General features: G+C 39.2%; 1 protein-coding gene across 9 annotated transcripts in view; it reads left to right on the top strand.

Annotated features, from left to right (window-relative positions):
• Positions 1–22444, top strand: part of plce1 (phospholipase C, epsilon 1) — an 82356-nt gene that overhangs the window by 21996 nt on the left and 37916 nt on the right. For all 9 annotated transcript variants that reach the window (XM_034860819.1, XM_034860825.1, XM_034860827.1 and 6 more), the window contains 2 exons: positions 15402–15574; positions 16413–16552. In XM_034860819.1, the coding sequence (XP_034716710.1) occupies positions 15402–15574; positions 16413–16552 (313 nt within the window). The remainder of the gene's footprint in view (positions 1–15401; positions 15575–16412; positions 16553–22444) is intronic.

Consider the following 22444-nt stretch of genomic DNA (forward strand, 5'->3'; position numbering starts at 1 on the left):
TGTGTGTGTGTGTGTGTGTGTGTGTGTGTGTGTGTGTGTGTGTGTGTGTGTGTGTGTGTGTGTGTGTTTGTGTAGTTCAGGCCTCTCGCATCTGTGTGATATTGTGGGGAAAATTGCGCTGCTCCAGAAACTGGGAAGGTGTCCCTATAGAGATCCAGAGCCAGGATTAGGACCTAACACACAAACACAAACAGTGGAGAATTTAACCCCGTTAGGTGAATGCATAGACACCTAATCATACTACGTAGCCTGTATCAGTTACTTTTTGGGTGATTAGGGTGAACCTTGAAAATGCATATGTGGAATCATCCAAATAGATAACATGAACTTTGACCACATTATGAGAAATGTAGACAAGCACACACATACAAACTTCCTGTCATGCTAACTAACATTTTGACCTCTCTTTTGACTTCTCCCAGTTTTATCACCCTCATGTGACAATACACAGCACCCTGACTGCATGGCTGCTACGTGTGTCACTCTGTCCGTGCACTCCTCCAGTGATGCAATCACATTTTAGTATTGAAGACTCGCAGGTTTGATTTGAGAAAAGCGCATTGGGATGAAAATGGACCAACAATTCCCAAATGTGGGTCATTCTACTGTTGCACGCAAAGAATAACACAATGGATATACAGCCTGGGTTAATAGCCTGTCACCTCCCCTTCCTAACACTTTGACTTAATTTGATTGGTCATCCTGAGTAGATTCCGCTAAAATTACACCCTTAAGCTTACAGGATGCAATACAGGAATAATTTGAATTGCATTTTCTGCTTTCGCGGAGCAGAATGAAAATGCATCACCTAATACAATGTCAAAGTAGGGTGCCCGACAATTGTATTACGAAAGTATCATTTAATGTGTTGTCATGTAAATCAAAGTTATATTCGTTGGGCTCAGCTGAAAAACCTCAGTAGTTTAGAATAACAAGTTCTGAGATTATTCTCTGACCTTGCTTGTCGTTGAACAGGCCAGAATCTCTATCAACTAAGAATTAAAACAACACTGCATGTACTTCTTAAGCTTTTATTGAAATACTTTTTACTTTTTTAACATACCTTTTCCTTTCTTCCCTTTCATGATGTATAAAATGTTAATAAATAGAACTATGATAAAATGTGTGAGCTATAAATGTGTACGAGCATAAAAAGTTAGCCTTTGGTTCCATCTGGTGGCGAAGAGTATATTTTATTCTTCAGATGAACTTAAATAGCTAAAGACTATTTCTGGTATGTGAACACCTCTGACTGTTGAAGCTTGAATCATAATTAATGTTTAATGCAAAATGTTGTGCATTGATCTGCGTGCGTGCCTGCGTGTGTGTTTGAGAAAGAGGGAAGTTTGAGCTCCAACAGCACTCTTGTCATACTGTATGTCTGACTAGTCTTCCTTATGATCTTTGTGTTATTGAAGCAAATTGCTAAAGCAATTAATCAAGTAATCAGTTAGTTGATTACTGATGTTAAAGAGTCCCTGGCTTCTTAAATGTAAGTATATTATTAATTTGCTGTCATTACTTAGGTATAATGTTTGGGATATCTTTAATACAAAAGGACTAGTAAATTAATTTAAACAATAATCAAGAACTTAAGTGATTGCTGCCAGTTACCATTATTTTCATTATCCGTTAATCTGCTTTTACTCTGCTTTTTTTGTGATCAAATCTCTATTTTTTTCTTTTTTATATTCCGAAATTAACAGATACAATTAATACAGTGAGACACTGAACGCGTCGCAGAGCCAAAGAAACACAGAGAGGAAAGCTGGGAGGGAGGGAATCTGCTGATCATTTTTTGGCAAGATAAAGAAAACAGTGAATCCTCATACTTGGCACTTTTATAATTGATCATTAAAATAAGCATTTAATTATTCATATGCTTATCTTAATCAACTTTTTGTTTGGGGAAAAGAGATACTCATTGGTTATGCTTCATTTAAGCCTTTATTTCACTTGACAGATTCAGTAGTCAATGCTTGTATGCATATCCACCAGAGGGCAGCACACGTTTTAAATCTAAAACGGGGCATGCGCTGTTTTTAGAAATTGTCCTTGCAAATATTGTGCTCTAGTATAAGCTCTGCTTTGTCATAAGCCATTCCAAGGTGTTAAGATAAAGATAGAGATAGTAGGCTGGTGTCTATGTTCATTGGTTGAATAGTGTGCACAGTCACACAACAAGACAACACCAAATCATACTGTATTATTGTCCTAATTCATATTGATCAGGGGACTTTGTGCCTTTTTTAAGGCAGTTTATGTACTAAGTGTAGTATACTACATGAGTCTGGCCTCATTACTGGCTCAGGAGGCCGGTCTCATTAGCCAGTGATCAAAGAAATGCAAAGCAAACAGGGAAGGCCAGCTGTTTGCTTTGTTCTAAAGACCACTTTGATGTCAACTGGGCATGAAACAGATTAATTCTTCTACTTGATTAGGCAGATTCAATAGTACATACTGTATTCATTAAGTTGGGATTATGTGTGTGTCAATGTGCTATGTCACTAAAGAAATTACCTAGGCCTTTGATTTCAACAAGAAAATGACAAATTCAGTTTCTTCCTGTGAAAATGTATTCTATAATAACTAATGGTTAATCATAATTAACTTTTACCCAATTACCCATGCTACACTAGTGGAGTGATTCTTAGGTGTTTGTAAATTGTTTGAACAGTGACCAGTGTGTGATTCGTCAACAAAGAGTGTGTATAACATGGATAATAAAGAGTTTGTTGCAATAACCTGCTAGTGCTTGGCGCTACCATTGAGCGAGCTGGCTTAAACAGAAAAGCTGCAAACACTGGTCTTTAATTGGAGGTTGGCATAGAAACGCTCACCAGAGCAAAGCTACCAACAAGGATCAAGTGGCCGTTCCTCAGTCTCTATTGGTTTGACGGCCCACAGCGTCACCTGTCCAACAATGCCAAGCTGGAACATGGCTTATTTAGCCATTATGACATATTAAAGGCTAAGTGTTACATTTTTCTACTGTTTGGCAAAACTGCCCTCAGTGGATGGAGTTTGCTCAGTTGTCATAGCAATAGATTTGTTGTCATGAGTAACTATTGTAATCCTGTAGAATACTTCATAGCATTTGTCATGCATCTCATCCAACTTCACAATTGAGCACCAACGTTTATTTTTGACCTTTGGAAATAGTAGTACTAGCAAATGGTTTTGCACCTACTAGTTTAGGGATACTTAATGTCACATGACACTTGGCTGTGCTTCTTAACTCAGGAAATAATTTGGTTTGGAAACATTTGGTCCAATCCATATTCACTGTGATTTATCATCCTGCTCCGAGCAAAAAGACCCAATAGTTTTCTTAAAATGTATGAGGTGGTTCTTTTATCAGTCAGTCTTGCATTTACTTGGCTTAGTACAGTTTGTATTGAAAAACTGGTATTTTCTTCCTAACTACTTAGTATGAAGTACTGTAGTATGCTACAGTAACAGTTTAATTAGGTAACTGGGGGGGAAGGGCATGCACCATTTCCTGATTTCAACCAGGAAACACAAGTTACCTCGTCATATTATTAAAATTAATAGAGCACTATGTCTTGATACAAATATTGCTTTGAACTCTTTCTTACTTTTTATTGACTTAACACTTTCATAATTGATTGTCTTTGGTGGACATTTGGATTAAGTGACTGATGTTGACTTTGAAAAAGGGGCTTCAACGGCCAATTTTCAGTTCTGTTTACTGGGTCCTGATCAAAACACAGAGTAATTATTAGAATTTTGTCAAACAGTGTTTTCGCCTGTTGAACAGGCTCGTAGAGAAGGATTGATTGAAATCGTGTATACCAGTGTCTCCTCTGTCTTGTTTAAAGTGTACTCACTGATAAAATCTCCCTTTTTACTGCTGGGTTGTGATGGGCACGTTGCCTCATAACCTAATATGGGGGTACCCTCTGAGTCTCTATCTTTTCCCCTTACTCTTTTCTCTCTCTCTCTCTCTCTCTCTCCCTCTCTCTCTTTCTCTCTCTCCTGTCTCTTTCCTTCCCATCTTTTCCCTCTTTCTCTCTCCTCTGGCTGATGTAGATGTGGAGATCTCTCACTCCCTCTTTTCCTCTGTCTCTCACTCTCTCTCTTTTGTGCTCTCTTTTGCTCAAGCCTCCTCTCTCACTTTAATAATCGCTCACAGACTAAGAGGGATTGGAGCTTGGACGTTTTTCTTCCTTTCTCTTCTATATATCATCAATTTTTCTGTGCTACAGTAAGTAAACTGTTTACTACGAGTTGTTGTTTCACTTTGACTGAGGAGTCTTTTCATTCATTGTGTTTTGTGGCTGTAAGGAACTACATTTTAAGCTTTACATTTTTACTCTGATTAGTGTTACAGCGACCGGATTTTAGTTCATTACGCTGTTCAAAGTTGGACAAAGGGTTAAGCGCTGGATAGTGTAGTGCTGTCAAAATACGTATGAACTTATCTGCTAAAGGATAACTAGAGAAAATGTGCATGGACATATAAAACAGCGAAGTAAGTTGTGCTCTAATGCCTTACCAAGATCTGGGGTTTTGTTGTGTCCTAGTTAATCGGAGGATATTAAATGTGCGTGATTTTGAAAATGCAGCAATACTTGAAGAAGGTAGATTGAGGTAAAGCCATGGAGTAGGTGAGACGTTTAACACAGCAGTCAGTAAAGATTGGCCAACTTTAAGATTAGTAGCATTAACATGTAATATAACACAATACAGCATAAGTTAGTACAATAGTAACTAATGCCATCTTTTGAATTGTAACTCATCAGCAAAAACGTTCACGCAACAACTACTTTTAAATCTTATCGACTGCTTATATCTGCATGTAGAACCATGATATTGCTTTGTTTAGGACGTTAAGAACTGAAAAACATTAATCAGGCTTATCTCTGGCTGTTTGACCAGGACTGTGTGTGTTCATGTTGAAGTGTGTAGCGGCTCGCTGTAGTATGACATCATGAGAACTGTAAGTGGGGGAGTGGGGGTTTGGAAGGGTCCCACTGGGTGCTCTGGGTAATGGGTTCCAGGTTGTTTTGGCCCTCAACATGACCCCTTTTTTCTCTCTCCCAGTCTCTCTCTTCAACTCCTGTCATATTTCTTTTCAATTCCTCCGATGGCTTCTCAATTCTGTTTCTTTGTCCCTCTGAAACCTGCTTTTCCTTCTTAGAGGTGAAATAATATATTGGGTCATATTCATCAGTCCAATCAGTTATAATATCATATTACTCACTAACTACATTGCTGAGATGTCAGAGACAAGGATTCTACCGATCAGTACCTCAACGCTTTTTTGTTCTTATAACCACAAATAAAGTCATTAGTGCCTCAGTGAGACTGCGTATATACGTAGATGACTTCCTGTTCTCCCTAATTTTTCCATTGGGTTGGCTGGTCTGGACATCCTACACACAATAGCTGCAAGAAGACTAACATTTTCTTAAACAGCTCATATGGGACGCTCTAAATGTTGTTTCTGCTGCACTCTTCACATTTTCTTTATGATGAATTATGAACCAGAAGTAGGTTGGCCATTAAATGGATGATTGTAACAAATTATTTGAGTGTACCTAAAGTTTGACTATAATAAGGCCAATACAAGACTCACATTGCGTTACTTATCTAAATCTGTTTATTTTCTTCTTTCCTAATTTGCTGTGGTGCAGCTGGTGAGCATGCTAACTGATTACCAAAACTATGAACATAAGACCAATGCTGAATAACGACAGACGCTCCCTTTAACCTCACTTAAGCTCATCAGGAATAACCCACAGTGACTCTTTCTGTTGTAATAATACAACAGTAATAAAAAGCAATGATGACACCTAAGCTCTATCTAATATTAATATCTAATCTTAGTCACAGCACACAGTAACATTTTCTGCTGAAACAGTGACCTGGCATTTTACAAGTGTGCCCAAGCAAAACTTGTCATTCCCTTTCTACTTTCTTTTCACTCTGTACAAATTCGATTAGTTAGTCCTTTCCTGTATATGCGATTTTTCTGTTGCACTTTGTCAGCTGCTTTCCCTCGCGGGCACTAAAAGGGGTCGATGATCAGCAAATGCAGCCACCGGCTGATAATCTGTATATTTTCTTTTCTCGTTTTCATCTTTGTTATGCTGCTGTTGCTGTTTGTTAACATCTGCATTTGAGATTCTACATTGCATGCAGTTTTCCTACCACTCTCTACTTCTGTGTGACACACACACAAATAAAGTACACACGAATATGTCAAATAAGCTTGTAAAAGGTGTGAGGCACTGCTCGGGAGGTGGGCCCAGCTCCTGGATCTTTGGTGAAATGGCTCTTTGGGAAATTCAATTTGGGATTATGATTCAGGTCACCCTTGGGCTCCCACTCCATTTCCTCTGCTGCAGTCCCCTGTGGTTTTCTCTTTTCACATCCTTTTTGTCTTCCCTGCTGCGCTGTTCTCTTTTTCATATGCTTTTTCCTCCTCTCCCTCATCCTTTATTTTTCACCTCCTCCACCATTCCATCTTTTGCTCTCTTCTTAATTCTTCTCCTGCTCTCTGTTGAAGTAATCGCCCTGTTTGACAACCTTTTTCAAACCTTTCATAATTCTTTTTTTTCTTTTCTATTTTTGTTAATCAGTGATTCTCTTCCTGCTTCCCCTCCTTCCCTCTTGTTCCCTTTATTTTTTAGTCTTAATTTTAGCACAGTAATTTAAGGATCTATTTTGAAAAACATAAGGAATAAAGGGCCTAAACATCGGGGCCAGCAAGTCATAAGTGGTATAATGAGCTAAAAATAATTCAAATGAAAAAATATTTAAATGTAAATTTAAAAATAGGGCTGTCAGCATTAACGAGCATACCACGTTAAATGTTTTGAATCGCATTAAGCGATTCAACATTTGAATGTTTGCCTAACATTTGAACCTCTTGCCACACCTTTACTTATCAAGCTGCCATGCTTCCTCGTAACACATCCTACTGCTGCAGGCATGATGGAGAAAGACAGCAGCAACCCAATTGTGAATGGCACTTTTTTCCAAAACTCAGTAGACAAGTTGAAAGCCATATGCACATTGTGTAAAGCCAAACTAAAATATCACGAAGCACGTCAATTTTGAGCTACCACCTACGAGCCAAGCAGAGTACAGATAACATGACAAGGGTTGATGCTAGCGGGCTCAAGCATAGCACTATATTGGAGTGTTAGTGTTACATCTCCGTTAAGTACTGTGGTGTAAAGATAGGAATTTTAGTTTTCAGTTAGGTACTTGGAGGAATTGTGTAATAATGACAGATTCACATGTTTCATCTGTTAACAGTTCATAAATAAATAATAAACAAATACAAATCTTAAATTGAACTTCATAAAGTAACTTTCTTTGCATTCATTTGATTCCCAATCCAGATACACTGGTGAGAATTGCTTTTCATTGTTCATATGTACTTAAAAACAGTTTTGAAGTGCAAAAAAATAGAATTTTAATCATGTGATAAAACATGCCATCAATCAAGATTAACTATAGAAATTTATGTGATTAATAGCGATTAAGAATTTTTTTTTCATTTGACAGCCCTAATAAAAAACAATCTATACCCTTTAAGATCTACTCTCTTTAATAAACAACTATTTCTAGTTCCATTCACTTTTTTATTGTCTTCCTTTACTTAGTTAGTTAAATGCTTTTTCCTATTTGAATTAATTTAGCTTACTTTTTCATGTAGCCTAACGGCCAAAACAAATAGCTTTCTAGTAGTCTTCCAGCAATTGGGAATCCCAGGGAAAAAGCCTTTCCTAAAAACTTTTGGGGGGTTTCCCAAACGCCCACACACTTACATCACCCACGTTACATTCACAGTGCTGTATTGCATGAGTCTAACCTCTAGAAATGTCAGCATCATAATCCACCCACGGAGCCACAGAGGACCTGATCTAAGTTGTGAGTCAAACAAGAGGGGTTTTCTCTCAAGGCTTACTCTGTAAAACAACAAACTCTGCTGCCTTCTGTAACCAACAGCATCTCATTGTTCAGTTTTCAAATTGTGTACATTTCTATTCATTTGAAATCCGAAGATCATTTCTCTTTGGTACCCTGCAACTAACTCTAGAGTCCTCCGGGATAACGTATCCCGGAAAGATTCAAGATCTTCAGTCGGACGGCTTCCCTGACCACCGGTGTCCACCATGATGTTTGTGGGTTACCACCCTTTGAGGCACCTAAGACCACGGCTCCCCGCCACAGCTTCTGCAATGGAAACTTTGAACATTGTCCACTCGGGTTCAATGCCCCCAGCCTCCACAGCGATGCGCGAAAAGCTCAACCTATTCTCTGTCGGACAAGGGGCTCCTCCAGACATTCCCAATTTACTCGCACTACCTGTTTGGGCTTACCAGGTCTATCCAAAGTCCCAGTTTTGTTATGTGGTTGACAATGCTTAAACTCCCACCAAGAAAAACAATGCATTACAAATTAAAACATGCAAAAATAGGAGGCTTGCTTATTGTGCTGTAGGCGCTTGATTGTTGTGTGTATGCATCGCTGAAAACCTCACTCATTTTCTCATCTGCTTCATTTCTAGTTTAATAACTCAAATTTTAGTCGAATTATGATCTTCTTTCTGTGTTTTAAAGGGAGATTTTTTTCAAATGTGTCCATTTGAGCCCATAATGTGATCTCTTCTGTCTTATTCAAAACAGATACTCAGACATTAGGGTCCTCTAGCCTAAGCAACACTGGCTCAAGTGAATTGACCAACTACACACACTTACAATGAATTAACATACACTCAGATAGAACTTTGTATCTTCAAAAGCACATAAATACACACAATAGCATACCGTAAATGTATATACACAGCCTGTACAAGTACACAAAACACACACAGTATGTATACATATAGAATCTGTATCAATGTACACATAAGTACAAACAACTCTTTTTGCCTATGAGCTTGTACAAACAAATGAGCACAGCACTGAGTCCAGGCTTGGGTTGCGTGAACACAAACATTACCTTGTGGAGACAGAAATTGCAGAGAGGTTGTCTGTTTGTTGGTGAGGCAAACCAGAATTAGGTGTCTGTCTGTCTGTGTGTGTGTGTGTGTGTGTGTGTGTGTGTGCGTGAGACAAAACACACACAAAAACATACAGTATGCACACAGAACATTTGACCTGAGAGGTGGGATATCTGTTTGCCAATGGGGGTGCGCTTGGTTTATGGCTTTTGTTTTTTTGCTTACTCTGGCCAGGATGGGTGAGGTTAGAGTGTCTGGGTACTGAGATACCAGGACTGCTGAACATACCTGGCTACTCACCGAGTTTTCAAATAGACTAGGTGGAGTGGATTTAAACCCTCTTGTCACATTGGGCGGGCAGGGTGCGCATTTTCTTCATTTCCCTCAGACTGCTTTGTCGGCTCCATTTTCGCTTCTTTAAAGCAAACATACAGTCCAAATGGTATGAAGGATTTTAGCATTATGGGGCTTTCTCAGACCTTAATCTTTTAATGATTTACAGTTCTTCAAGAATGAAGCATTGGAAAGATTCAGCTGAGTTCATATTGTTGAAAGAGCATACCTCTCCTCCAAATAGCCTTGCTCTAAAACATTAATTTTTAAATTTTTTAAATCTTTTTAAATCATTCGATGCTAATCTTTACTGTTTGAAAAGGTGTATGCTGGAAAGACATTTTAATTTGATGAGAAAACTAGGAAATTATGCCACATCCTGCAGCTTGTTTTATGGTTTTTTATGGTTATCAGAACCCCCTTTATGTGCACTGTTGCATCAAATTTAATGTGGTTTAACTAATACAGGGCCCGTTGAAAACATGACTGTTTGGAACGGGCCGATTGCTTGGCCTATGGTATTACTGCTTGTAGAATTCTTCAAAACCAAATTTTTGTCTTTTTTCCAGCAATCAGGTAGCTAACGTTGGAAGCGGGAAAAGGACATAATTTCCGACCTTCTTTTATTGAACAAATTGAACATTAAATTAAACACAAACGGCACCGCTAAAAAATGACTGTTACATTTTAAGGGGCAGATTTTCTACTGATACTTTCTTTCAACTAACACAAACTAAGTCTTTAAGCATCTCTATGATAATGACTTTTACTTTTGTAAACATGTCACAAAATACGTTCCTTTTAGTCACTAAGTCTTTAAGCATCTATCGTAATATGTTGCAGCCTTTCACGATATGGTTATTACCAGTTGATATCGCAGTGACCGTAAAAAACGTATATATTGTGCAGCCCTAGCCCGAACCCTTGAGTCTTGTTCCTTTTGAAATTAATCCTAGTATTATAAATATAAACTTTTTAAAGACCAAAATAACCGATAATTGCTCAGTAAAGGAAAGGGTCACAGCTGACGTCTCTCCCACTGACCTCAGGTCTGAGTCCAGAGACCAGAATAACAGAGTTCTTTTAACACTAAACCCCCGCTGACCTCAGCTAACCTCGACCCTCCATGAAGCTTCTAAAAGTAGAATTCAGTCGAAACGATGTATTTCTATTTCTTGAATGTCAGCTTCGTGGGAGAGTATGTGGGGGGTGGCAGGGCACCATTGCGATGATATGTCTAATCCACTGTGAGTACTCATGTGTGTTTAATTGCATGATATCATTACCAGATCAAGGTCTTTGTCCTTGTATGTGTATTGTGTGTGTTTATGCATGCATGCATGGCAATTGCAGGATGGAGAGTGTAACACACACACATACACACACACACACACACACACACACACACACATTCATTGCATAATTTCACAGCTGCTGAGGTACAGTGTATCAGGGGACCTCCGCCTTGCAGGACTGGACAATATTCAGAGTAATTGAAAAGGAGTGTGGTGTATGTGACTGAGAAAGGGTGTCTGTGTGTGTGTGTGTGTGTGTGTGTGTGTGGTGGGCCAGGGACATCAAAGCAAAGAGTTTGAGGTGTGGGTGGTTGGATTTCAGTGAGAGCTTCGGCCTCTCCAGTGTCCTGCATGCTGATACATACAGTATGTGTCTGGTATGAAATACATAATGGCACAGGCATGAGTGTGTTTGCATGTCTGGAGTTTAGCATGTGTATGTACGTGTGTGCATTCCAGCACAAAGTTCAGTAGAGCTCTGTTGTGCCCCACAGTGCCCTTGCTAATCCTTTCCCAGAATGGCTGTTGCCAGGCAGAGACATTACCCAACGGGGCACTAATGGGACTTCAGTGCAAACTCATTCATAGCTGTAAATGACGTGGACTGAATGTCAGGAATAAGAAATAGCTAATGAGCTAATAAGGCATAGCTTGTATGCTGTAATGTTCCTTATTCTTCTCTTTTCAAGCATCACAGGTTTGATCCCCATCCTCGAGGAAGACAAACTCTCTGAGTCTTTACTCTTGAGACCAGATTTTACACTGGCCAAACAGGCTGAACAGGAAGCTGTCTGTTAAATTGAAAGATAGAGAAAGTAAGACAAATATGTTTAGAATAGTTGTCATAGTTTACACAAACTCTTATGAAACAACATTAGCCTGCAGAGCCAAATATTTTGTTTTATTTAAACATGTACAAATAGAATCATTTATTTTACAGATAAAATTCGGACTATTTGCAATATGGGCATGTGGTTGTCATTACAAATGCAAATTTCTATGCAACACTATAACAGTGATTAACAAAAACAGATTTTGACTGTTTGTAAATGTATTTGAAGTTACTGTACCTTATTGTAAGTGGAGCTCACTCAGTGCAGCTGCCTGTAGCAATTATAAGTTACCTTCACTGAGCTTAACCATTAGCATTTTCTGTACACACAGTGTAACATGAGATACAGAGCTGTACTAGTGTGGCTGCTGACTTATACTCATATAGCTATGGTTATGCTAACTGGCTAAATGCCACAATCAGTAGTATTCTTACTAGAAAGAAGACCACCATGGATATATTGGTATTGGATGACCTGTAGTCATGTAATTGAGCTGAAATGCAATTATTGCCTCCACGCCTGGCCACTTTAAACAAAATAGTACATTTAGTCCTTCTGCCTGCCTGCCTACATTCGAATTATACTTTTTTATACAGAGATAAAAAAAAGCATTAGTGAAAATTGAAACTTTGGTTGATTTATTGAAGTATTTTCCCTTAATGGATGTTAAAACCAGTGTATAGCTCACTCATTCACTCACTCACTCACTCACTCACTCCCTTGTGCCTTTCAGTCTCATTCACTTTTCTTCAGAAATCTGTGAAACCTGAGAAGCAGATGATCAAGAGTTTTTTTATTAGAAATTATTAATACTTACGCTCAGACTGATGGCGTTTTCACACCTACCTTGTTTGGTCCGGACTTTCAAACCAAAATTGCAGGTGGGAGAGGCGCCTCGGACCCCGGTTAAGATCAAAAGACCAAATTTTGGTCCGGCATAAAAGGTGGTCTTGCACCGGTGGTCCTGCAGAATGAAAACACTTTTTGGGTGTTTCGGACTTTTGCCAATTGCAAGAAGTTAGGCAAACGTAGTTAGGCTTATACAATGTACATTCATTTTCCTTCATGCGGAAAAGACTACGTGCCAAAAAATTCCAAAAGGCCAACAAGCCAACGTCAGGCACACATACGTCTACTCACCACTCAAAGGGAGACGGAACACACATACTTGGTGACAACACCGTAGGTATGTCATTGAAAGTTCTTTATTGCGCTAGCAAAATAACTATGTGGTACCAAAAAGAATGGGATCAAATGGACACAATGTAATTAAACACGTTGGTTCCCACATTGGTCCGGACTTAGTGTGTTTAATGTAGTATCAACAGTCAAAAAAATCGCTACTCTTTGGAAGGTGCAGATACTTTTGACAAAGATTTTTGGTTTGTGCATGTACACATACAACTGTTTTTTTGTAATTCTGAAGGAAAGCCGGTCTGTATGTGCATGTCTCTGGAGTTTCAAGATGAGTTTGTCTGTTTGTGTGTGTGTGACAGCTGCTTTGTGTCTGTCAAAAGCAGCACCACGTTCCCAGCAGTGTCATTAGAAGTTGGGCTCTCTTACACACTTGTAGACACACAAACACAAACAGCTTTTTCAGCTCCATTAGTCACCTTTTCAAGACTCTTGGTCTGTGTGTTAGAGTAGAACTGGCATTTAAAGTTATTAGGGAGTATATATTTTTAAAATGTTTTTCAAAAAATAAAATGTATCACATCAGAAGATATTGACTTTTACTTTTATAAAAATGTAACAAATCTTGTTCTTTTTAGTCACAATTTTTTTTTGTAGTTTATTCTGTAAAGCGTAGCACAGTGGTCTACTTCAAATACACTAACCTTTACAGTAATAACAATCCAAAGGGAAACACTCACACACAAAAAAAATGATTGTACTATATTGTATGAAGAGTCTTGAACCAGCGCAACTGCAGCATAATTATCTTTTTTAACAATTTAGATTACCATTTGTCATTGCTAGTTGCCTGAATTAGGTATTTTACTGCCAAAAATTCACAAGCAGGACAAATAAGTAGAGACAAAGTCCACACTAGTTGTTGTTTAGTGCTGTTTGCAGCTGCGTACCAATCCAATGTTATTTCTGTCGCTTTGATACATAGTACTGAAATATTCAAGCCATGTGAAACAGCATGGAAACTTCTCTACAAATGAATAATTTGGGTTTTATTTGTTTATTAGTGATGGGAAAACCGGATATCCAGTTAATTTAATGAAAACCTGCCCATCTAAATGCAGAGTAAATAACAGAGGCATGAGTGGTATATACAACCGAGGCCAAGCCTGCTGTTTGGCCATGTATTAAGTGTGGAAAAATACACAGTTAGTAATTTTTGTTGGTTAAGTGGACATGCACAGACTCCAGATGTTGGGATATTTGACCAGAAATGTGAGTCAGAGAATGTTCTAGTTAAGGGAAAAAAAATAAAAAATTGGTTAAATCTTTTATTTCATAATGTTGTTGAAAGTTTCATCCTTTAAGCTTGTTGCAGAAACGCAGGTCAAAACAGTACGGCTCATGGCTTGTTACTAAGAGGTGTGTGTGTGTGTGTGTGTGTGTGTGTGTGTGTGTGTGTGTGTGTGTGTGTGTGTGTGTGTGTGTGTGTGTGTGTGTGTGTGTGTGTGTGTGTGTGTGTGTGTGTGTGTGTGTGTGTGTGTGTGTGTGTGCGTGTGCGCGTGCGCGTTCTCTCTACTGGAAATGAATGTACAGTTTGGTCTGTGTGTCTATTTGTTTGTTTGTTTGTTTGTTTGTGTGGTTGAATCCCGTGTGTGTGTTTTTGTGTCTCACCCTTTCTCTCCATCTTCTTCACACTGGCTCTCTCACTCTTTAAACGTGCAGGCTGGTATGTCTCCTTCCCCTGGGATGTCCCAGATCTGACAACAGTTAGGCCTACACCCAATGCAGGAAACAAATTCCACTGAGAGAAGTAGTGGGCCAACTGAACACGGATTCACATGTACTAAACTCTAAGAATTAACACTATCATTCTCGGGGGTGCTGTCCTTCCCTCACCTCCTTCCTTGCACTATTATGAAGCAGGGCTTATTGACGATTACACCCGCGCTGTATTTTTTCTTTAAACTTGTATTGCATTTATTTCCCCACTCTGTCACCAGTATCGATTTTGTCCCAATTTTGTATTATCCCCCCCCCCCCCCCCCCCCCCCCCCCCCCCCCCCCCCCCCCCGCTGAAGGCATTAGTACGCACTTACAGTGCCACAAAATGTTGCCGTAATGGCTTTTCTCTGAAATTTGTGCCCAAAGAGCTCATCTGCTGGTTCACACAAGGACAAAGTTCAAGTCAATCGGTTTTAGGATAAGTGTTTCTTTTTTTGTCAGATGGATTTTGTTCCAAGAAGAGTGTGAACTGAAGGAGAAGCTTTTTCTTTAAGGTCCAAATGTTGGCCTGGTTAAAAATCTTCAGTGACGTCTGTTTTTTCTCTCTTGCCTCCTACCTTCCTTTTATCCATCTCGCCATTATTCTCCTTGAACTATATACCTACGTATCTATCTGTCTGATGCATTCTGTTCCTTTCTCACCTTTCTTTCTATCTGTTATGTGCCTCAGTGGTATTTCTCTTTATTAATTCTTCCTTTTCATGGTTTGATTTCTCTTCTGCGGAGAGGAAATTGCTTCCGATAATGAGAGGAGCCAATGACAATGACCTCTGGTTAAAACGTTGTTAACGCTCTGAAAGGTGAAAAATAGAACAGGATGAGGAGATTTTTGCCAGAAAGCTTTTGGATCACTCTTTAATCTGAGTTATTACAGGTATTGCGTACTTTAAGGTTGATAAAGCGGGATCGGCCTTACACACTACTTACCACAGTGCTTCACTGTACCTGTGGACTCTATATGAAAATGGAAAGCTTTATTTAATGTATGTAAATGTAACCTTCCTAAGTCAGTGACACATTTGTCAATGACTTCGTCAACAGGTTAACAACTATGTGCAGGACAGAGAGGAACTCAACCTGATTTATCCCGCCAAAAAGCTCCTGCTGTCTTGCCCCGGATGTGTGTGTCTCAGGGAGTCTCGCTGGCCATCGCACACCAACAGTGCCAGCCCAGCCAGACCAGATCTGATCCCCTACCGCTGTCATCCATCTAGGTTTGTATCCATTTTTTTCCGTCAGATTTCTTTATTTAATTTTTTTATTAAGTAAAAGTTGCTAATTTAACAGTAAGTTGAAGGTAGAAAAAAGATATGGTAACTTATAGCAGCAATAATGTGTGCTGGTTTATAAAACAAGTAGGTGGAAAACAGACTGACTCTAGGGTTAAAAATAACACAAAATAAATGCACTCTTTTCAACAAGGATAATAGACAAACATCTTTGCCTAACAACAAAAATCAGCAATTTGATGGCATCTCCTTGAAATGATGGCGTTTTCCTATGGAAATTGTGATAGGTATTTGTAATTATTTTCTAACACTTACTGTACACAGTATACATGCATGCATACTGTACGTCGCAGAGATCTTCCGGTTACACATTTGTAACACTGCAAAAGTTAAGCTGTAATGTTGCATAGTATAGATATATAAGGATTGTGTGTGTGTGTGTGTGTGTGTGTGTGTGTGTGTGTGTGTGTGTGTGTGTGTGTCTGTGTAAATATAAATGTAATTTTTTTTCACTTTACAATACCTTTATTTGACGCCACATTACATTCAGCCATACCTTCTGCTCATTGTCTGTGTTTGCCTGTTTGTTTGTGTGTTTACTTGTGTGTTTGTTTTGCTTTTAGAAAATACTGATGTAATAAGGGACTTTCCCCACTGTGGGATGAACAAATTATAGTATAATCTAATCTAATCTAATATATATATATATACACATACACACATCGGCTGCATCACTGGGCATGCCAATGTTCAGATTGGAATCACAGGCAAACTTAACTGTGTTTTTTTTTCTTCCTTGTTTTCACTTGTTATTTATTTCTAGGTTTTTTGCTTGTGGCCAGAGGACATCGGTGTGTTCCCTGCTGACCGGAGCACTACTAGAGGCCACAGCAGCTCTCGGTGCCCGCTCCGCTCTGCCCTACCCTTTGCCCCAGGGCCCCAACAGCCACGCCGTGCTGAAGGGTAGGTGTTGAACTGTAGAAAATGCTAAATGTTCTGCATTCAGTTTTATTGTCTCTTATGTAAAATGTGTGTTCCAACAATAGTATAAATCATACTGAATGTTCATCTGCTAATAAATAGAGGAGCATTGCATTTGATGACAAGTGAAGCAGGGACTTTGGTCAAAGATTTTGTATCCGTTTGATTCTGAGAAGAAAAGGTTCTCACTAGTCCCCTGTGGTCCACAACTCCACTCTTTTCTCTTCCTCTCTACTGTTTTCCCACATGTTCCCTTAACCACAGCGGTTTTGGGTCGGGAGAAGCACGTCTAAAGTTGATCCCAGTGGTTGCCCTTTCCTTTCTACTTTTCTCTTTATTTCCTTTGCTATCCTTTCCTTCTCCCTCTTCCTCTCTTTCTCTCTCACTCTCTCTCTAGCTCTTTCTCTGTCTCAGTCTCTATCTCTCTCTACTCCATTTTCCAATGTTGACACACATGCACACACAATGTTGAAGTGGTGTAAGATGCACAGGAAGAAGAAAAAGCCTCCTGACATCACAGGGTCCATACAACACTGATGCACACACACACCAGGTTACATCTTAACATCTGAAAAGAGGTCATGTGCATTTAAAAAATGCTCGTCAGAAAAGCTTAGGAGACACGTAGGAGAATAAATGTACCTTACACACACACACGGACACACACACAGACACACACACACATCTTTTCATTGAACTCAAACCACATGGCAGCAGCTAGCCTTGTTCCTGAAATGGCTTGAGAAAGATATGAAAAGGTCAATTGTAAAACTGTCTGTCCACCTTCTCTACAATGATGTTACGCGTGACATAAATGTAAGCCGATCCCGATGTTAATTTCCAATGGCTTTGGTCCAGGGGACAGACTGTCTCTGGCAAGATCAAGGATACACACACACACACACACACACACACACACACTCACACATACACACACACGCACGCACGCACGCACGCACGCACGCACATACACATACACATACACATACACAGACATGCATTTTTCTCTGACTTTTTTCCTTTTTAATCATGGTAATAGTAGAACTTTATTTTTTTAAGTTTTTGGATGCAAAAAAACCCCACACTCATACAGCACATATCTTCAACATGACACTGCGTTCTGTTCTAATGGGTGTTACAGGAAACAGAATAGAGCCAGACACGCGCACACATAGCAGCTTTGAAATCTTGGCAAGACTAGGTTTTCATAGACACACACACACACACACACACACACACACACACACACACACACACACACACACACACACACACAAACACACTCACACACACACACACACACACACATACAGAGCATGATAGACTCACTGTCTAACTTTCTCTGGCTCTTTAATCTAGTACCAAAGCTATCCAGAAAGTGCCCATGAGCATTACCTTAGAGAAGACTTGGGATTCCATTGTCACATTGTTACACACCAAGTTATCTGTTTTCAATCTTATCTTCTTATGATCTTATGATTTCATATTTTCTGTACCAGAAAGCCGACATTATGTCCCTGTAACAATGAAATGACATTTACAGTACTGTTGTTAGCTGTATAAAGTTTAAAATTAATGTTCTGAGTGCAGTGCTGGAAGCTTAAAAAGAATCAAAGAAAGAGTGGCTTTAGAAAAACTAATTATCTTTTTTGCAAGAAATCTAAATTTATGAAAATGTCTGTTTTTCACTGTTTTTCATGAGACCATAAGCGTGTACGTAAATTGACTGGCGCTTTGCACACAGTACTACGGTACTTTTTTTGCGTGACGTAATTCCCGAGAGACTGCTTTGTTGGCGGTTCTGCGACGCGCTCATACAGGGAGCAGATCAGACAGGAAGCACATACAAGGAGCAGATCAGACAGGGAGCACATACAAGGAGCAGATCAGACAGGGAGCACATACAGGGAGCAGATCAGACAGGGAGCAGAATAGAAAGGGAGCACATACAGGGAGCAGATACAGGGACCATATCTGACAGGGAGCAGATCAGACAGGGAGCACATACTGGGAGCAGATCCAACAGGGAGCAGAGCAGACAGGGAGCACATACAGGGAGCATCATTGCACAGAAAATGCCAAAGCGGAAGTGCAGCTTCACAGTTGAACTGCAAAAAAAACTTTAAACGTACCGTGCTGGTCGGGACAAGTGGGGGGCAGAGTGCACCATGTGCAAAGCTAACACATATATTTCCGTGTCTAATAAAGGTAATAAAATGCTGGAGATCTCTAAGCTCACATGGACACCAAAAAACCTTATCTTATTACATTGAAAAGGTTTAAGAGATATTTAGTTGAAGCTGGATTTTGAAGCTGACACAGAATAGGTCGTGTTTAAAACATTATTTCACATTTATTTATGTATTTGAAAAGTGCTAATATTTTGTTACAGGTTGTTACATATTTTATTGTATGACATAAGTTATTTGTATACCATTGAGGCATAATAAAGCATGTTCATTAACCTCTGAGAAGCCTGTCTGAATTTGGGTTTAGAGGCCGGGCCGAGTGTCCTCTTTTTTGGAAATCGAAATATAGTCACCCTACCTAAAACGCCTAAAACCTACCAGCAAAAATAAGTGTAAATGGACTATGCTTGTAGAACCCTTTTCTGCCTTAGCAGACAAAGCGCTTGTGCCTGTTTATTGACTGTGCAACCTTGGAACCAGGGAGTTGAATAAAGAGATCTATTATGCATTTTTCGGTCGGTCTTTTCAGCTTTTACCAGCATGTGCTAGCTTTTCACCCAGAATCTAGGGGATGAATTTGTTCATCTGTTGTTTGACTGGGTTCGAAAAAGACATGGGGTTTTTGAAACGTTTGTGCACCTCCATTGTCTGTCCTCTGGAAATCAAATGAATGTTTTTTTTTAATTCTCTTTGGTGAGGGTCACCTATATGTCACCTCTATACAAAAACTTTTGTGGTCTCTCTCCATACTTTACCTGTCCTTATTTCTTTTTGCCTTCATTCTCTTCCTTAAGCGGAAATGCACCTGTCTTGCAAACAAAACAGAGCAATGACACCGACTACTACTAAGGTGGAGGCTGGGGATGTGGCCGTGACCAACAGACACTTTGCTCATTTGAAAGCCATGGTGTCTCTCTCACATGGGTGGGCCAAATTCTCTGGGGGCGGGCAAAGCAGAGAAAGGGGAGGTTGATTCCAGATCGGCCCGTCTGAGCTTTCATTTTCTTGAAGCCAGAGCAGGATACCAAGGGCTCAGTTTACACCTATCGCCATTTCTAGCCTCTGGGGGGGCCATAGGCAGGCTGGGGGAAAGCATTTCAATGTTAAAAAACCTCATAAAGTGACACTTTCATGCCATGGGACCTTTAAAACAATAGCATTAATATAGTATGGGTCTTTTAGTTATAAGTTTGTTTTCCCATAAATCTAACAAATTTATAGGTTGGGATTAAAAGAGGACACCCCCATTTTTGTTTTTCTTGGTTGGTGTAGTGTCTTTGTTTATATAATTCCTATTTCTGTTGTATTGTGTCCTAGTAAGGTATTGATTTTAGATTATGTAGAGTGGTGGCAAAACTGGACTGGAAGTTCAACCTAACAAACTTGTGACTACGGCCCAAATCCTCAACGATTACCAGGATAATTACCTGGCCATCCTCCGAGTATTTTTAGCGTTTTAATGTGAGTGTTGATAGGTGGAATGCTTTTCTAGACATCCAAGTACCACATTAAAGTAAAAGATCTGAAGTATTTTGCTGGTTCCTCTGATGTATATGAATGACTTATGTAGCAGCACAAGTGCTTATGTACAGCACTTTCTGTAGCAGAGCAGTCATTTGGTTGTGTAGCAGGTCAGGAAGGACGCTTTGGAGATAATGAAATATGTTTACAGAATGAGTCAGTAGACGTCTTGGTCTTATTGTTTGACATTTCATAGCTCAAACAACCAAAAGAATTGACAGATTAATCGATAATGAAATCATCATTGTTAGTTGCAGCCTTAAAAGAAAGCAAAACACTTTATTCAGTCATTCATTCATTTCTTAATTTATTTACTAGGTTTCTATCATATTCTCATTTGCAGTATTGATATGTGAAACAGGTAAGACGTGAAAGATTCGCAGTGCGTAAATAAATTACAATAACAAACTTACACAAAAACACCCTTTATAAAATGAATAAGTTACAGGTATAAGCAAGAAATCTGAATGGAAGAAACAGTAAATCCACTACCAACACCAAACAAAACAGTTAACAAAATGGTCATAAATAACTAAACAAAAAGAGTTCAAGCATCAGCAAGGGTAGCACAGCTGTCATTTAGTAATAAAGTTATCCTATAGGTTTGTGGAGTATTTGTTATTCTTCAAATGGCGGATGTGTCATTTTGGCATTAAATATCTCCTGTTATGTTGTCCCATTTACTGTCAAAATATACTGTACAGTTATTTAAGTACAAAGAAAATCTCTACTGAAGAACGTGAACTATAAATAGGAGTAGTTAAAGAGTTTTTTTTTTTCTTTTCTTTTTTACATCGCTTCCTTTATATCACAATTTACTGTGACCGCTGAAAGGAAGTAGGCAGCTGCCATCCTTCCAGCTCAATTTTGGTGTTTCTTTCTTTTTTCTTTCACCCTCTTCCTCTTTGTCGGCATTGTACATTGTGTTGCCCGCCGGCATTGCCAGCAGATGTGGCAGGGAATCATACTGGAGGGGAAGTCTCAAGGATTTCAAGAACACTAATTGTTAACGTGGCCATAATTGCTAAAAATACTCTTCTGAACGTTTGTTAGATGGGATTGTGAAATTTTTTTTCTTCTTTTTTACGATTCAGTACATTAAGTTTGTGCATTAGGTCTGGTGAAAGGAAAGACAATATTTAGACCAAGATAACAGCAAAACCTTGCTAGCTGCTTCTGTGACATATGACAGCATGTTTTCCAATTAGGTTGGAGGGAATATAACACTCATTGTATCAGACATACTGCTCATAAGGTAAACTGGCCAACACCTTCTCTAAGCAAAATGATACAGAGACTCTTATCTGCTCCCTTCATACTGACTAACAAATAAAAGGCAATGTGCTTTATGCAACCTACATATACACTGTACAGTGTAGGGCTGCCGCTAACAAATTATTTTTGTTATTGCTTAATCTGTTAATTATATTTTAGATTTAGTGTTTAGTTGATAACATGTCACCGTTTCTCAGAGTGCAAAGTGGCGTCCTCATTGTGTTTGCCTTGTCAGACTCAACAGTGTAAAACCCAAAGACATTCAAAAATCAATGTAGTAAAGCAGAGAAAAGCAGCCTCACATTTGAGATGCTGTAACCCAAGAATACGTGGCATTTTTGCTTAAAAAATGACTTAAACAATTAGCAAACTGATCAACTACATTTCTATTAAGACTTGTTGACTAGACTTGTTGCAGCACTTAAACTGAAATAAACTAACTGAATAGAGTCGTTAAAGACGAGGGTATCTTGTTTTCCCAAAATACAGAATTTTTAACATTTTCGATCCAATAGTTCTGTGTATAAGATAAGAAAAGATGAGAGAGGGATACAGAGGGGAAAATATTTTTTGGCTCTGTTGTTTTCCCATATTGCTTCTAAAGTCTGTCCATATAAATGTTTGTGAATAGGGGTGGTCTCGCTGGTCTAACTGTACCGCGTGGCTGTGAACTATGTATGGTGTCAGAGAAGAGTGGGAGAGAGAGAGAGAGAGAGAGAGAGAGAAGGGATTTTAGTTGGGAGAGAGAGCAAAGACTGTTTGCTGATAAGGAAAGGGAGAGAAGCCAGGTGAGTGAAAAAGAGCATTAGACATGACAAGATACTGCGCAAGTTGGAGAGACTGCAAGCTAGAAATGGAGTGTGTGTGTGTGAGAGAGAGAGAGAGAGAG

This window comes from Etheostoma cragini, chromosome 21 (assembly GCF_013103735.1).
Source record: "Etheostoma cragini isolate CJK2018 chromosome 21, CSU_Ecrag_1.0, whole genome shotgun sequence".
NCBI lineage: Eukaryota > Metazoa > Chordata > Actinopteri > Perciformes > Percidae > Etheostoma > Etheostoma cragini.